The sequence below is a fragment of the Acanthopagrus latus genome, chromosome 6 (genome assembly GCF_904848185.1).
Source record: "Acanthopagrus latus isolate v.2019 chromosome 6, fAcaLat1.1, whole genome shotgun sequence".
NCBI lineage: Eukaryota > Metazoa > Chordata > Actinopteri > Spariformes > Sparidae > Acanthopagrus > Acanthopagrus latus.
The window spans coordinates 12,989,754-13,008,319 of NC_051044.1; the positions used below are offsets into that span (position 1 = coordinate 12,989,754).

At 40.4% G+C, this 18,566-nt stretch overlaps 1 protein-coding gene across 1 annotated transcript in view; it reads left to right on the top strand.

Annotated features, from left to right (window-relative positions):
* The first annotated feature begins 523 nt into the window (after positions 1-523).
* syn2b (synapsin IIb) overlaps positions 524-18,566 on the top strand; it is an 84,957-nt gene continuing 66,914 nt past the window's right edge. The window contains exon 1 of the mRNA XM_037100797.1: positions 524-972. Coding sequence (XP_036956692.1) covers positions 524-972 — 449 coding nt within the window. The remainder of the gene's footprint in view (positions 973-18,566) is intronic.

Here is an 18,566-nt window from a genome sequence, read left to right on the forward strand (position 1 = left end):
GAGAGAGAGAGAGCAGCATCTCTTGAGCGCATTCGGCTTGCAGCAGCTCAGGAGGCAGGAAGGTAGAGTAGAGGGGGGAGAGCAGCAGCACCTCGCAGAAGGGGGCGACACCACACCTCTCTCTCTCAGACACACACTCTTTTACGTCACGCACATTTTGTGTGGAGGCGTGAGGCTCTCGAGGAGGACCACCACCACATACACGCGCGCCGTCCTGCTGGCTTAGCTGCGCTTTGGAGAGCTGTCTCTTGAAGACTGGACCAGAGCTGAATCCATTGCTTCATACATCCGTTTTTCTGTCCCCCCCTGCTCTTCATTGCTCCAACAGAGAAGCAGCTCTCCGTCCCGCGCCTCCTCGATCATTTGGACAGATCTGCTCTCTGTCTTTCATCTCCTGACCTCTGATCTCTCCGTACCCATCTCTGCCTGTCGCTGCTTTGACTCCATTCACAGCCAAAAAAAAAAAAAAAATCAAGAGACACACAAACCCATCGACTGAGAGACCAACCTTTCAACCGCAATCATGAACTTCCTCCGTCGCCGTCTCTCGGACAGCAGCTTCATGTCTAACCTGCCCAATGGATACATGACAGATCTCCAGAGGCCTGACCCACCTGCTCCTGTTCCCCCCACTGCCACCTCCCCTTCCCAGCAGGGGGCACCTCCAGCCACGGCGCCTGCCCCTGCCCAGTCCCCGACCAAAGCTCCAGCACCAGCCCAGGCTCCAGCCAGCTCGCCCGCAACTCAGGAGCGCCGCCTGAGCCAGCTTGCTCAGCAGCCTCAACAGGCCCAGTCCTCCTCCTCCTCCTCCGGCGGCTCCTCTGGCTTCTTCAGCTCCTTCAGCTCCATCACCAATGCGGTCAAACAGACAGCTGCATCCGCTGCCGGGTTTGTGGAGCAGTCGGCGCCCTCTCCCTCCCTGTCCAAGAAGTTCAAGATCCTGTTGGTCATCGATGAGCCCCAGCATGAGTGGTAAGTGTCAGATGCAAGTGACATTAATGATTGTTGAGTTTAGTCCAATCGACTGATGGAAGTTGGTGCATTCGCTGGTCGTGTTGACACACTGTCCCTGAGATTTTGGGATGAGCTACAGATTTTGGCGTAAAAGATGTTTGATAAATATTCAGCAAGAAGGAACAAGATTTCTTGCGTGGGTGAAGTGGCCTTATGCTGATTGACACAAATAATTATGATTGATTTGATCTTGGATTAATTTTCTCATCCTCATATCCTATTCTGTGTTTTTGTCTGTGCTCTAAGTCTTTTTGTTAAACTGTATTCTCCCCTCTCACCGAAGCTGATCCCAAAATAGAAAACAGCTCTTATAATCTGAACAGACAGAGGAGCTTTTCTCCAGGGTTTGTATTCACACATCCCACCATCCAGCCCGGTCACCTGCCTCTGTTTTTATATTTTTATGTGAGCCTCTATGACGCCATGTGTGCGAGCATGTTCATACGAATGTGAATGTGTGGGTGTTTAGAGAGCAATGAGTAAGTGCTCCGATCCCTTGACAGCACAACTTAGCCAACAGCATATTATCCTTACGCTATCAACTTGTACGTCATACACTGTCATACAGGAGCATGTAGCCCTGAATAAAACATCTACTTCTACAAGTGAAATTTAAGCCCTCAGCTCTGTAATAGTCTTGCTAACCCACTCACCGCTTTCTGTTCCTGCAAATCACATTTTCAGGCTGTAAAGATTTTTCTGTGTGGATGTTGATGATGGATTTTACAGCCAGTCATTGCTGTCATTACCTCGGTCTGGTTTTTATCTTGTCAACCTTGTATTGGATGACTGTGATAAAGCGGCGGTGGCCGCAGGAGACACTTTTTACCTTTTTGATTTAATGGACGTTCTGTAGTATTGTCAGACCGCAATGATTGTTGGTATTAACGTAAAATGGAGTGTTCTCACAGAAAAAAAATGTGTGCTGTGGTCCAGTGCATAGCAAAGCAAAGGAGTAAGTAGACCTTGAGTGGAAATTGTCGCAGTTTCCAAGGTCAAGATTGAAGTTTAAAGTCTAAAGTTAAGTGACATCTGAATATGTCTAGTAAAGACAGTGTGATTCAAAAGCCCCACAACATGTGACTAAAACCAATTTTAGACCACAAGTTCTGTGCCTGTATGCGGATATTTAAATTGCAAGTAAACCTGCTAAAAATATGTGATTTATTCCTTCCCCATTGCCAGTAGACAAGTTTGCCTTTCATTTTTCTTGCATGTAACATTTAGCAACTTGCACTAAGTGTTTTGTTGTTCCAACTTGATACTTGGCATTCATGTCAATTTTGCTTGTCGGGAAAACATTTTTCAGTAAGTCTGACAACACGCAAACACACAGATATAGTTAATCAGACTGCATCCAGGGGACATCTAAACTTGTTTTGCAATAGTTTTTATGATGTCAACAATAACAGTGAGCAGTCTTGCTTCTCTTGTGTTATGTTTCCATCAATTCTGATTGGAGCTGAAGCTTATTAACACAGATGATCACTGCAGAGTCATTTGAACTGGGAATGAAAGCAGATTGTACCCTTTCCCATTGAAGACAAAGCCAGATGTTAGTTGGAGTTAGTGGGTTTTTCTTGTCCGGTGTGAAAGGGGTGCAAGTGGACTGTGAGTTGAGATTTGTTTGTCAAGCTTCCATGAAAATGCATTTTGAGAAATATTAAAATAGATTTTCCAATTCTTGTACAGTAAATCTTTGTCATATAGATATATAGATATATTTAAACAACTTTACTGCACAGAACATTTATGGATGTATCCTTCCTTGGGATTTTGCCATTCTGGTGTCTGAACCTGAGATTTAAGTGTCTGCAAAATGTAAAATGCAAATGTAACTTAATGCAGTGTCACTGTTAGACATTTTGGCACTAATTCCAATCTCTTTGAAGAGGTATTGGTCAGCATTTCAATGCCATAATATTGTCTGGCTACAGTACCTAGTTTAATACTGGCATCTGAAAATAAACTGGTACCATGTACCGCTGATTAAGTATGGTTTGAGCTACAGACACTGGAACATACAATTAATTGTGAATTGTTATAACTGTTAAGTGCAGTGAACAGGATTTCCAACCCAGTGAGCCCAGGATTATCTCCAAAACAGTGTATTATGCATGCATACATGCATGAGTGTCTGAGGTTCCATCATGTTGACTGAATGTGAATGGCAGCTCTACATTATGATAATCCTGTATCACTCGCTGTGATTGTTTTGGTGGCTCATGATTAAACGGCTGCCACCGTTGTGATGTGGGGATGTCTGGGTGAGAGACACTGCAGTCTACAGATAGTTGCACTTAAATGCATGGTTTTGCTTAATGTAATCATACTATTACAAAATATGTAATGACCACACATCAGCAGTATATATACCGCGCATAAAAAAATGAAATCTAAAATATGAGGAAAGTTCATGTAGGGTAGAGATGGAGGTAGACGGATGAGTCAAACCAACACAGAACGTGATCTGAGGAGTCTGGTAAAACTGTTACATGTTTATTTTTGTTAGCAGGACAACAAAAGTCAGCTGACTATGGATCTACTATCCACAGAAGTTAATAGGAAGGACTGGCAACAGACAAATGTGTGCAAGCGAATGCTTTAAAATATAATAGATAGATGTAGCTGATGTAAAAATACATGCCTATGCCCTTGTAAATGTCCTTGGCTTAGTAAAATACAAGTGTGTTGCAAGCAAGGGCAACTTGTATGATGCCAAGTAAGTAATATAATTTATCAATTAAGAAATGTAATGCAATGAATTTGCAACTTGACTGACACTTTTTTGTTTGCAAACAATATTTCACCCAAAGAGCTGAACATAAATATTAATGTTAATTCTTTAGGCTAGAGCAGACAGAGCTTCCCTTAAAGCATCTGGGCAAGAGAGGCATTCTGCTAAATGTTATTGATTTTCCACTCAGCAAAGAGCCAGGCCAGAGGCTCTTAGTAATAATAACTCGAAACAAAAAAATATCAGTGGAAATTTCTGCTCTGTTCTAATTGTATATGAGGTTCATATCAATGCAAGGTTCTGATTAATCAGTAATTAGAGGACATGCTTGTCAGTTTGACATTGCTTGTATCTCTACGCATGAAAACCTTTGAATGGAAAGCATCAGCCTGAAGCCAGGCTTCAGATGAATCCTTATTAAGAGGCTTTTATCCTGCATTTCATTTTCAATGAAATCATGAAAGTTATTTTGCAAAATGAGCATGTTTGATTACTTAGATTGAAGATGCCAGTTGGCAGCATCTTTATGCCAGTTTGATACAGGTAGGACTGTCACAATATCTATCACGAAACATATTCACGTTAACGATATTATTGTAATATCTATAGAAATTTGCAAACAAAATTTTATCACAAAACTTTGATGTCTTTAACCTCCTTTACTTTGTGTTTTGGTATCTCAAACCTGTCCAGACCCAACCATCTTCTAACTTAATCAAGGATCATTGGCAGTGTTATCATTTAGGTCCTGTTCCATTTTTACTGTATAGGGAAACCCTTAACAAAGGATCAATAAAGGATCAATGAAACATCTTACTTTCGAACCACTGCTAAGCTAGCTGTGCCCTTTGAAGTATTTTTGAAGCCCTTGCTGCAGTGCCAATTGAACTAACTAGCCAAAGTTAGCTACAGTTAGTAGCAATTAGCGGTTACTGTGGTGATATGATACAAATTTAAAACTGTAGTTTTAAAACAACAGATAGAAATTGGTATCAGGAATTTTTATCAGCCAAAATATTTTTTGAACACCTCTTACACCAAATCTAGTTGGAAAGCAAATTTTGATGAACAGATTGATGGAGGAGCTAAAAGGGATGGGCACACAATTAGTATTGGTCAATTCTGCCTGTCAATTATGATGAACTATAACATTGTCATAAATATTATTCACAGTGGTTTTTGTTGATACCTTTAGAGTAGATCTTGTTAAAGTGAAGCAATGAGGCTTTTACTCTCTCTTTATTTTTTAGGTTCTTTGAACCTTGCTTCACCTTTTTCCCAACCTCAAAGTCTTCTTCCGTTCCCTAATTTAACCTTCCCTTTCCACATCCATCTTACCTCGCATCAAAAACAGACAAAATTAGCATTATGCATGCTGTGCTACTTGATGGAAACCAAACAAGCACGTACACTCTTATAACCCTAAACAATGCTGGCATCCCCTTTAAAATAGCTGGCAGTTGCATAAGCAGCCCCAGGTATCACGACTCTCGGCGTCTGACATCTCATTCTCTGAGCTATCAAATACCTGATGGCTTTCTCTGACTGAGCCACAAAAAAGACATCAATGGGCATCCAGCAATAAAGCTGCAAGATGAAAGAGTGAATGTATTTTGCGAGCAACTCAGATTGCGAGTGTGTTCGATGTAGTCCTTATGTAACAGACCCAAGCCCATTGAGGTGGGTGAGGGAAGAGACAGCCTCCTCCAGGGCCTTTCAAGGTGATGTCAGCACAGAGGGGAGAATTGCGAAAGATAGAGGACAAAGAGCTGGGAATCTCCCCTCATGGCATTCTCATTCCTGTTTGCCCCCCCCCTCTCTTTTTTTATTTTCCTCTGCCACTGTCCTCTGTGCTGCCTCTCTCTGCCTTTTAGCGCTACGGTCTTTCTGTGCGTGGCTTCAGAGAAAGTGCCTTGGGTTCACAATGTGATGAAGTAATGAGAAGAGACGTGGTGATTCAGCAGTTTCAGCCCAAAGGCCACATCTGCTCTCTTTCCTTTGCTCTCCATATCTGTCTACATCTCTCCCGCTCCCTTTATTTGCGCTCCCTTCCTGCATTTCTATTTATCTATTGAGGATGCAGCTTCTGCCTGAGTGCAAGTGAGCATTTTTAAGATCTATTTTACATAAATACCCATCAGAGGAGATTATTTTGGACTGTTGACTTTTCGATATGACTCATGGCAGAGGGTTTTGTTGGTTCGACTGCCGGTTGGCGCACGGTTCTCTGACGAGCCGGGGTTGATGGTGAATGTCAACCCAGTTGCCCTGAAGACAAAGCTCGAACTTTAAACTAGGGCTTTAACTGGTTGATATATGCAAAGCGATTAGCACCAACATTTGAAGCTGCTTCACAAAAGTGTTGGGGGTATAAACATTATTTTAATTAGTCATGTTTTTTGCGTAAGCACTCGCAAAATTCAGTCCTCTTTCCAACAAACAAAAACTGGTAAGAGAAGAAAAGCACAGTTTTTCTGTTGGCATTACTTGTTTGTTGGTGGTTACACGACAGAAAATGTGTTATTTTTATTAACACATATTTAGTTTGATGACAACAGCCTAAATTAAATGTACACAAAGGTGTTGAGTGAGTTTATGTCTGTGTACTTGCATTCATGCATGTGTTCTCTCATGCCAATGGAGAGGGGAGTACACAGTGAGAGCAGGTGGGGAGGTGGAGCTTTGCCTATCTCCATCAACATCTAACACAGACACACACACACACACACTCATGGATGAGCACCTGCATTCTCTGCTTCTATTTTCTGTCATCTGATTAAACATAACGGGGGAGAAGTGTTAGATACGCAGTGCTGTTCCTTGTTTCTGCTGACCGAGTTCACTATAAAACAGTGGTTTGGGAATGAAGCTACTCATTGTTAAAATATTTCCATTGCTCTCTGAATGCGCTTTTTCATGACCCACCCACACACAGATGAGTACAGACTGTAATAAGCAAACAGGTGAGATCACTGTCAAGGGTGCTTGCGATTTTGGCTGGATGTTGCCGACAGTGATTAGGAATTATCTGTCGCATTATGGTTCACAGCTGAAGGCCACAATCTCATTGACATAATGAGGTCCTCTTGGTTTCAACCTCCTGATGTCTTGTACCCCTCAGCCTTTGTCATACCAGACCGGTGGCATTTCCAGTCTGTGAGGGATGATAGAGAAACAACTCAGAGGTAAGATGTGCAACCTTGTAAAGCAAAATGCGACATGATAGTTTTATAGTTTAAAAAGTTGGTTGTTGTCTTGAAACCATGGATGTCAGTTTTGGTTAATTTTGCTTTGGATAAGCCAACACTCATTAAACGTGAAATAATAGGTCATTTTGCTGCTGTGCCAGCACTTGGAGAAAGGAACACATTGGAATGCATCTGCCCATCAGCAGTGATTAAGGAGCTGTTCACAGCAGCCTGGTTAATTTTGCAACCGTTAAGTTATGTTCCTGGTTTTACGTTCTGTCCACATGCAACTGTGCTTTTGGAACACTGAAACCGTGGTCTTTTGAAACCGGGGTCCAGGGTGTTTCAGCGGTTGCGTGTGGATATGACAACTGTGAATATTTCCATTGCTTATGTCAGAGCTGAGCGTGTGCCTTTGTAAATATTGCGCGCGCAGCAATGTAATCACAGAGTAATGACAGTTAGAAGGTTGTTAGCTATGTGAGCTATGAAGCCTGATGTTGATATGACAAAACCTCTTTGCCGGGTGATGGTTAAACAAAGTACACTGTCCCTTTCCTAGTTTCTGCAATTGCTGCATTCTTTCCTTGATCTCAAGTAGTTCTGACCAGAGGTGAAACAATTAGTCAGTCAATCTGTTCCTTTATAAACAGACAGTAAATATGCAACAATTTTCACAATCCACTGACTCAAGAGCAGTTAACCATTCAAACTGCCATTTCTTCTTTCTTTTTTAAAAAACTACTTTTGGTCTTTTCTTATACTTAAAAATGACTACCTCATATAAAGTGTAAAAACAATGTAGTAGTAAGTTTTTTGAATGTGTGGCCATGTATACAGTATGTAGAGAAACAAACAACGACATATCAACATTTCGACCCAATTTTCAAGTTATTGTTCTTTAAAAAAATCAAATCAATCCATAAAGTAATTTGTTCTTAGAGCTGGTTTCATAGTGCGACTTTCATGATGATCATGTTCTAAAAATGGTACATATCATATACTGTCTCTGAGTGGAATACCTAAGTAAACAGAGGGCTTGTGCCTGCCCCTGGGAGACCAGACTGTTAGTGAATGCAGATTTGTGGTACTGTCTATGTCAATACTGACTGAGTAATAAGAAGCTTTTACCCCTGAGGCCCAGGGAGGGTTGAAGATCACTCGAGAAACGGTTAGCTCTGCAGCTAATTTAAATGCGTCAGGAGGAAAGACATCCCCCCTGTGTATTAATGACTACGTATGTTTTCCCTTTACATTTTCGTGACTGTGCTCTTTTATTTTTCACGCTGTCAGTGGTGGCAGACATTTTATAAAGACAAACACATAAGCACAGTACTTAGCAACTGTCTGTCCTATCTGCATAAATTTACACCTCAACATGCTGTTAAGCTAAATGAGCCAAACAGCTTGAGAGGCTTTATTCCACAAAATTAAATCTATCCAGGGAGCCACAGGCAGCAGAATAGGTTGGTGGTTTAATGGTTAATCGAACAATGCTGAAACAAAACTAACTGATCTCTTGTCACAACAGAACAAAGGGGTTAACTGCCAAGAGATGTTATGGCATTCATTCCAAGCAATGTACAGCTACAAATAAAACTGTCCATTCATTAGAATAATACATGTATATGTATTAAAAAAAAAAAAAGGTCGGTGAGGTCGGCCGGTCTAGCTGGTTAGCTAACCATGACCACCATCACAAAAGACACATTTTAGAATTCTGCACATAAGTGAAAGTGAATGATAGAAACATCAACTCACAGTATATCCCCAATGAAAAGGGCACGGCCCGGTATACATGCCGGCTATTTCCAATTTTGTTTTAATCCAATCTTGCGTTTTGACCTTCAGTCTGATTGCAGCATGTGCTTATCGTAAAAATAACTGAAATCTTCAATCCCATTCTATGAAATGGCCTCTTCAGTAGGATGAGGAGGCTCCACTAATGAGCAGCTCATTACCAGGGCACATCTGTATAGAAGCATCTATTGGAGGTCCTGCAAAAATCTGTGAACTGTGAATATTATTCATAATATATTTGCATTGAGTGAATAGTTCAAATTTTAGATCCACATTTAAGAAGAGATTGGTAAAACTCTGACTTCTACTGTGGGAAACCTCCAGCTTTATTAACCAAGATGAACTACAGGTGATGAGGCCATCACGGCTCATTTTGTCCAATAGCTTTTTTCCCGCAATGGACTGACTGACCAACATAATTACCGTTACTATCTGCTCTTTATAAATAAAGTCACATAGAAAAGGGCAACTGGGGAAACGCAATGTGTTCAGTAACACAAAGAAACCAGAATTCTATTGATTGCGTTGTTAGTGGTGCTGATTGTGTTTATGTTGGGGGCCACTCTGAGTCCTCTGCAGTATACCAGAGATAAACCTGTTACTATGCATGAGGCATACAGATACCTTGGAGGGCCATAAAGGAGACCAATCAGCATCCCAACCTCTGGTGAAATAGCCCTCTGTTGCTATGGCAACACCTAATCCTCTTCAATAATTTTTAAAATGTATGGTTCAAAAGAGGCGTTGACGTGATTTTGCCATAAAGAACTGCGTACAGTTTACATTTAGTTTTCCTGTTATTGCACAGAATTTAAGCTTTCTTATGTCACGTCTCATCTTCTCTTTCTTGCTTTTGTAGTTGTTTATGAGCATGAAATACAAAGTACAACAAGTAGAAGTATTAAATTCAGTCAGGATCCATGACAATGCTAATGATTAATCAGTCAATTCATCCGTGATTTCATGTTTTTACAAGTAAGAACTTGCACTTCTGACATTACTTAATGGTACTTCAACAGTAAACATCCTACTACAGGAATGTTTGGGACTTTTTACATTTTTAAGCAAATGGCTCAAATTTTGAGTTCAAACAAAAAAGATTCTTGACACCACATAACTGGACACCACGTAAAATGACTGCCAAAATCACCTCACAGCTCCTTCAACCATGTAAGAGGACAAAACTGTTCACACTGAGGTTGGACAACAAATCTGCCATCATAGAGAGGCAGAAGACGTGATAATCATTTAAATGTGATTATACCCCCTGGGGCACATTTTCAGACAGCCACTGGTGGCGGGAGAAGAGAGAGGAGGGTAGGCTTAAAGGAGTTCTAACTCTGCCAGCTTTCTCACCTCCACACACCTGGCCAATGGCTGTGTGAAGTGGGCATGAATGTCAGATGGACAATTAGATTTTGACACAACTCCCCTAAATCCGATGTTGGAATGGTGAGGGAGAGGGGGGTTTCTGAAGTTGTTAGCCCATCTGACAAGTCCTTCTGTTGACGCAAGCTGGCCCCATGAACCCTCAGGAGGTGATTTTGATGTAATGGAATACTGAATCTATACATATGAGCCACTGTTTGGCTTAAACAGTCTTTTCAATGCACGATCATTACAAAACAAAGAAGAAGAAACTCAGTTATTTCCTAACCATCATGAACATATTGACTAATAGATGCTCAATTTGAGTCATTAGTCCCTGGATAAGGTCCAGCGTGAAGGACTGCAGGAGCAAGAAAGCTTATGCGTTGATATTTTTTGATTTATTAACAAGCTAACAATTAAAATGATATTACCAATAGCCCATATATATTACATATTACCCACATTACAAAACAAAAGTTATCTGGTGCAGTGATTGGGAAAAAATTCAAATAATGTTTCCAAATTTCTTACGTCACTGTACTGATAAGTTAAGCATTAGAGCTCTTTAGAATTGTCTGATATCTGTGTTGGATGTGGTTGTGTTGGACTGTCAAACCTCTTCAGTTTCCCCGAGGGAACCTCCCAAAGGGATTAATAAAGTCATCTAAGTCTAAGTCTTCAAAGATGTGGATGCGCATTCCCAATCTTGAGAAATGTATGGCAGGCTGTGTTAGCCGATAATGAGAGTGGGCGGTGTATGGTCAATAGAGAGAGAAGCAGCAGCAGTTTGTGAGATTAATTGTGATTCAGCCTTTGAAATATTTGATGCGCTGACATTTGGCTTTTCTCTTATGGGATATATAGGGGAAACATTGACTCTTATGGGATGAAGACACAAAACATCCCTTATCTGGAGAAATGTGTGTGTGAACAGCGTGGTCAACAGATCCATCTCCATGAAGACTGAGTAATTTTCAGTTGCTCATGAAAACAGCATAATATGTTCAAGGCTGCAGAAAAAGTGGACATTTTCTCCTGATTGTATGAATGTCCACTCATGTAATTTTGCCTTTTTATGGAGACTTTACAAAGCACCTGATAGCACTTGCAACTCATTCACAAACTAAAACCATTCTTGAGTCAGGAGTCAAGTGTTTAGCTTTTTGAGAACATTATTATGAATCTGTCAAAATGTGGGATGTGGTAAGATATGGTAACAACCTTCAAAGCATTCTCCTGCTACTGATGAGAATTAGATATTTTTCAACAAATGCAAAACGGACTTGATGTCTAATATATGTATGTTGTCTCATACTAATAATCATTAAGCTTCGGAATAAGAGTGCTTCTGTCCCTGTAATATTTTTCTTGTGAGAGCAAATGTGAGAGAACAGTGTAGGCACTTGCTGTGATAATATCCCCAGCACAGGAAAAGGAGTTATTATGGCAACACAAATATTTAACTTCTCCTTTGACTGTAATTGCAACTGAGTTAAGTAGCCAGCAGTTACATTCAGTGCCAGTTTCAATAGCAGTGGACCACATGCACAAAACTGAAAGAACTGGCACTATAATATATTTGCGTATATTTGCCATTGAACTCAAGTACTGTATCATAGGTGATTGACTGTCATATTAGCACAGACGCATAAACACACAGACAATAGCCGACTACTGCAAACACAGATAACAGTCACACCATTTACAATGATGCACTGTTACACTATCGACATGTAGTAATTATTTCTACCTGTTTGGATTTGTAAGATAGATGGCTAGCTGTAAACCTGTCCCCAGGTCTAAAGGCAGGGTTTCACTATCTGATTGATCACACACTTTGGACTCATTCCTCATGTTGTCCTGTTCACAATTTATCCACGTTAACAAGTATCAAAAACTGAAACCCTCCTTATTGTCGGAACAGCCCTGGTCCAAGGGCTGACACTATTAGGGGACACACTATTCGGCCAATTCTAACGGAATTCACCACCGATAATGAGAGACTCCATCTTGGCTGCGGCAACAACTCTGTTTTTTATTCCCTGAACAAAAAAAAGGGGGGGACTTGACAACAATGATGTTTGTGCTGCTTTCATCATGTCTTTACCTCAGATCTAACAGCAACACAACGACACACATAGTCAGTCTTTTCTCTCCTTGTTGCCATGAAAACGTACTAATTAAATTGTTTTCCATTAACAGGCAGGCATACTGAACAATATGCGCTGTACTGTTGACATCATTAGTGCACAGTTTCAGCCAGCAGAAGCTGTGTAACACACTTTCACTGAGACTCACAACAGTCGGGGCTGCACTGCTCTAGGTTAAGAGGGAAATGTGTTTCTATGACATTGCTGAATGTCATAGAAACACATTTTATCCATGTATTTATACTCACAATGAGCTCATGCAAGAACAATTTCTCTCTTTCTCTCTTACTCTTTTCTATGACATTTGTTCATATGTCAGCATTCAGGAGTTTTAAATCCTAACCAATTTAAAAATCAGGTTACATCATGCACTTATAATCATAATAAATGCTAATATTTGTGTAATCTCAAATATGTAGCCACCACATGATTTGAAAATACTTCATCACACCCTACAGAATATCATTAAGATCATCATGCTGGAGAGAGCAATGTACCACATCCCATGAGCAGAAACAAAATGGAGACCGATGCAATGCAGCTACTAGCTGTAGTGGTGCTTTACAGTGAGACACAACCCAAGGAGAAAGCTAAAATATGTGATAAATAAATATAACATGGAGATGAGGTCACCACAGACTGGAGCATGAACTGGAGGTGAGATTTTATCTGTCAGTGATAATATCTGTCAACAGTGGTATGCTAGCTAATGTTAGCGCCTAAAGGGATAGAACAGACTTGTCAATATCATAACAGTATATGTTTTTTTCAAATTATTAGGTCAGCCCTGAAGAATCTGCAAGTAGTTTGGGAATTTTAAGACTCGATCTGTAAACCTCTGACATTACCAGACACAGCAAGCTGATTTCGTGAGCCTGGTTTTAGCTGGACAAACTTGTCATATATCGCCCCTAAAATTGTTGTACAAACCTGACTGTTGTTGTGTGAGCAAGAATTTCACTTCTGAGTTAGTGAGTTAGTTCTGAGACCTGCTGTCAACCATCAGCAGACATAAAGTCTAGCAGAGTCAGAAGTACGGATGTGTCACGGCTGGTGACGACAAACGTACAGAGTCAAGAGCGCAACTCGACACAGAGTTCAGGTCAAAGTAAAAGTTTTCACTTAGCACGGTACACTTGGCACGCAGGTCAGTCAGAGATAGGCAAACAAATTCGGTGGAATAGGCAGGAGTCAGAAACCCTAAAAAAAAAACACTCAATCACTGGGAATAATTATTGGAAAGCTTGCACAGAGACAAAAGACGAACTGGCAATTAACAGGGGGAAACACAGGGACTATATATATGTATATACTGTATATACATGTAATGGGGAACAGGTGAATGTAATCAGGGCGGGGGGTTGACAATCACAGTGGAGGGAGAACTCACTAGGGCAGGGAGAGAGGATCTGAAATGAGAGGAAAGGTAAATACTACAAAATAAAACAGGCAGTGGAAAACAAAAAACACAACATAGAGCAAGACATGATGTTCAAAGACCTGTTGTTTTGATGTACTTCACCATTAAATGGCATGGACTTGCACTGTCTTCATGTGGAAAAGATCATGCAACGCATATTTTACCTGAGCCTGGTAATAATAATACGATTCTACCAAGGCCTTTAATAACATGTTACTTGGTGAAGAAAGTGGTAAACATATTTTTTTCAGCCAAAACCATAGTCACATGAACTGTTCCATAATCATGACCCATCCTTTGTCAGAAATGTGAATAGCACAGCTGTCAACAACGTGTCATCAGAGCAGCACTGCACTGTAACATTCACAAGCCAGGTTTTCATCCAAAACTAGTGAAAATCATAACAGAATTAACACAACATCACTCAATAGAATTTATGCACCTTTCTGTCAATGGCTAGTTGTTTGAGACAAGCAGGAGATGTGACCAGCCCTCCATAAGCTAGAAAAAGACGCTGCAAAGAGATTACATAGTTACAACTAGACCACTTGTGAATTTAATTTGTACTTGAGAGAGAAGTCTAACATTAGTAAATGCCATAAAATTGCTTTAAATCATTAGCACTGCCACTTACAGATGTGTTCATACCAGTGGATCTCACATGAGCCCCAGTGTTCCTTATGGCTAGCAGTCCATGCAGTTAGTTTATACTGTAATTGTGCTGAAAGTACACATAATTTGATCAGCTCAGCAGTAACTCAGTGCAATGAGCTGACTGGACGAGGGTTTTTCCCTCGGCCCTGCACGTACTCAGAGAGCTGTGCAGACCTTTGGGAAGAGGCATCCACCTAATGGCATATAAGTCTGCTGTGTGATTAAGCGCAAGGCTTCCCAAATTAAATATGGAGGTTCTGTGGATTCCCTCTCGCAAGACTTAAAAGGAAAGTCAAGTCTGCACGGTGAACCCCTTTTTGTCTTCGAGCTGTCAGAAGAGTAGGTTCGGCCTGCCTTGGTTTTTCCACCATTAAGCTATGGTCGATGTGAAGTGCTGTTAGTTTTGGAGTCAGCAGGAAATCAGGGGTATCTGAAAGGTTGAGGATGTAAGGAGTAAGTTGGGGAAATAGAGAGAGAGAGAAGAGAAGCCAGACCGTAGACAGAGAGAGCTGGTGAGAAAGGGGGCTGCGAACATGAAAATAAGCTCAGCAGAAGAAAAGATTGTCCATCCATAACCGTTAGCTGCTTATGGTGTATAACAAGAAGCTGTATTGAATGGGGCTCGCGGCTTTTCTCCCCTGGTAACCATCTTCTCAGTGTCTGTTGATCTCACACACATCTCTTCTTTCTTTCTCTCACTGTCTCAGTTCAATCCATATAATGAGAAGCTCCTATCCATCAAAGGATCAGATAGGCCTAAAGCCAGTCTGAGCCACTGGCTGCTCGTATCACTACTGACTCGCGGTGTTGCCTACGCATTACTTGCCATCGATTTAAGATGGAAATGGTTGAGACGTTCCCTGTGCCTAGTATTTATTTTTGTATTTGATCAAGTAGGTTCTCGACATAGATTATCTGTTATACCAGACAGCTGGTCACAATGGCAGCCTAGAATAGTCGACACATAAAATTGAAATAAATAAAACTAATTTACAGATCATCCTCATCAGAAAAATTAATTCGGCCATGAAAGCAGCTCATGATGGTCCATACTTATGTTATTGCTACACAGCGACCCCCAGTGGCTGTAGTAATTATTCTGGCAGCAAAGGAGGAAGTCAGATAAATTAGAATAGACAGCAAAAATCCCACAGAGGGACGAGGTTGGATGGAGGTTTATTTTAACTTTGTAATGTAGCTGACACACATGTGTAACATAACTTCAGTTACGTGCATAATGTCAGATCATTATTAAGACATACTGTATGCTGAAATTTGGTAGTTTTCTGCAAGACTGAATGATTGAACTGAACAATACGGGGATGTCTGCTTAATCCAAATTGAGATACTTCATCGTATTGATGAAACAATTCAATACTTTCATAAAATTTCTCCAGGCTGAGTCACAGTCACTTAACCCAAACCTCACTGAGACCAGCAGCAGGAAATTCTAAGCCTCAACGCTATTTAAAAGTCGAGGTTGTGGCTACTGGTGCACTGTAATATTAATCAGATGAAGTGTTTTGTGAAAGCTGAAGTGGTTTAGATAATGGGGTTGAGGCTCTGACCTTGGTCCTGCAGTCATCACTTTCTGTAGCATGAAGGATACATGGCATCAACAGTGAGGACATGAAGTACCACACAGCAACATGGAAACTGCAGACCCCACACATATATTGATATTTAACACAAAAGCTGTCTCCCACCCTACATCTTCCAAATCTAGTGGCAGCTGAAACCTGTGCCTCTCTCAGTTGTTCTAATGGCCAAACTGAAATGTCACATTGTACTGAAGCTGTTTCTCTATAGCAAGCAGACACGAAAAGATTTGATTTTTACTGTAATCACGCAGTACAGCAGCACTGAAGACATGAAATGGAAAGTGGGAATGGCTGAATCTAGCTGTGATTCAAAATTTACCTGCCTGATGGGCTAACCCGTCTTTTAGGTCTTTAGCCAGCTGCAGCGTAGCGTCAAATAGTAATTCTCTGTGGTCTTCACTGGCTCAGTTTCCCATTACTCTGTCTACAATGAAAAGACAGAGTAACTCACAATATAATATCACGATGCGTTGGCCACTATAAAGTGGTGTCATGATACAGTAAAGTGATTTTGCCATAATTTATACACAGCAAATGACAGTCCTCCCCGATGCATCACAAAGACTGTGTAACTGAAAAAGCTTAAACCCAAGTACCCCTTAAAAGGCAAAAAAAAAAAAACATTTGACAGGTAAAATACCAAAAAACTGCACAAAAACACAGTTTCTGCTTAAATGGGTTCCGGCAGGTTAATGGTGAGTACATGCATCTGGTACCTGCTCTGGTCCAGCGACCGTCATGCTCATTTCATCATCCAAATTGGTCAGCTTACATTTTATCGTCATCTTTTCAGTTCAGATATTCACACAGGTTGTTTTTCAGATGGTAACTCATAACACTGATAAACAAGGTGAACAAATGGCAGCCTTCTATATTTGAAGAGTCTTTAGTCCATTCTTTCACCATATTTTCAAAAAGTATCAGGCAAACAAGATTCACTTACACACACAGTGTGGTGTACAGTCACTTCTGAGAGGGAAGGTACACAATGGGACCATACTTTATTCAGAATGTTTTCCACTTGCTCACTTTCTGCATCTCTGAAAAATACAACACATAAATGCTTCTACAATAAAACACTTATATTGTAAGTTAAATTTGAAGTCAGCTGAAGGAGATTGCACATTAACACGAACAGGTTAATTGCCAAGTAGGCTTTCACTTGCAAGGAATTTGCCTCAGTGCGTCTGTACATAACAGTCTCAATGAACATAGTGCTGGAAAAAATGAATCATTATAAATGAAGCATGTGACTTGAATGTCCGCTGAAGCTTCTTCTCTCTTGAGGAAATAAAAATGTCGGCTGAGTCTAGCAGATGAGGGGACTGTAATCTTTCTTGACTTCATAAATGAAATAAACATACAGTAAATATATCTCTGTCACGTTTTCATCCTTGTTTACCAATATTAGAGGTTTGACTGGCACTCTTTAATTGCAGTTAATCTTCTTTCACCCTCATCCTCTGCCGTGGTTTAATGGCACCCCACTGGAAAATTATTGCCACTAACTGTTTATCTCAACGCTTCCGACTCCTAATATTCAAATGATTATACTAATTAGTTTGCTCTTTTGCTGGTGATTCGGTTCAAATTTGCACTACATTTAACTCCTGCGTGATGAGTTAGAATAGTAATATGGAAACTGGATTTACAAAAACAAATGTGGCCACATTGTCCCTCATGCCAGTAAGACACAACGTATTATTAGTGGAGGATTGTCATTAAGGCTCCATAAGTGGTACAATAGAGCAATTAATCTACTTAACATACAGAGAATACTGATAATATTTTTATAGACAATTCATTTTTTTGAAAATAAATCATCAACAGAGTTTGAATAATAGTGTCTCTTTTCCTTAAAAAACATTATTATGACTGTGAATCAATCATTTTACAATGTTTGTGGGGTCCAAAATGATTGTTTTATTTGTCAATGTGTAGGAATTCTTCTAACAAGGTTTGTCAGGCAGTAGTGTAACGCTGTTGGTATGTCAACGTATCTGTGTTTTGTAAGTGATCAACAGTCTTGGTACTGTAGTTGCATAATAGCTGTTGGAAAAAACGTAAAAATGACAGAGGTCTTCAGTATGCGCCCAACAGTAATAGCAGCACATCTCCTCTGACAACTTATGTAATGGCTAGCTTTGTGAGCAATAAACTGTTCACAGGAAAACGAATCTAGCAAATCAGACTCACACAATGTCAATAAACATCCACTTTTAACCCTGAAACCCAGGGATAACATTACTTGGCCTAAACTAAAACCGCTAACAAATTTGTAACATACCCTCCTGTCTCATGGTTGACTTCAGTGCATTCTGTCTGGCTTTTGTGGAACAGTTTATACTCTGGCAGAACAGGAATATATAGAAGAGGATAGTTTGACACAGCTGATATATAACTTCATCCATTATGGAGGCTCTCCAGTTCTCTCTGCTTCAACAAAGGTCACCTCTGTCAAGATGATTTGTGAGTGGTCTACAGTGCAAATACATGTGCCAAAGATCACCAGAGTTGAAGAAATGGTGAAAGTACGGGGCCATTTACTTGAAATGAACATGTATTAAATCGTTAAAATTTGGTCTTTATAAGCTTGTATCAAGAACCTGTCTGAACATTTAAACGGCTGTT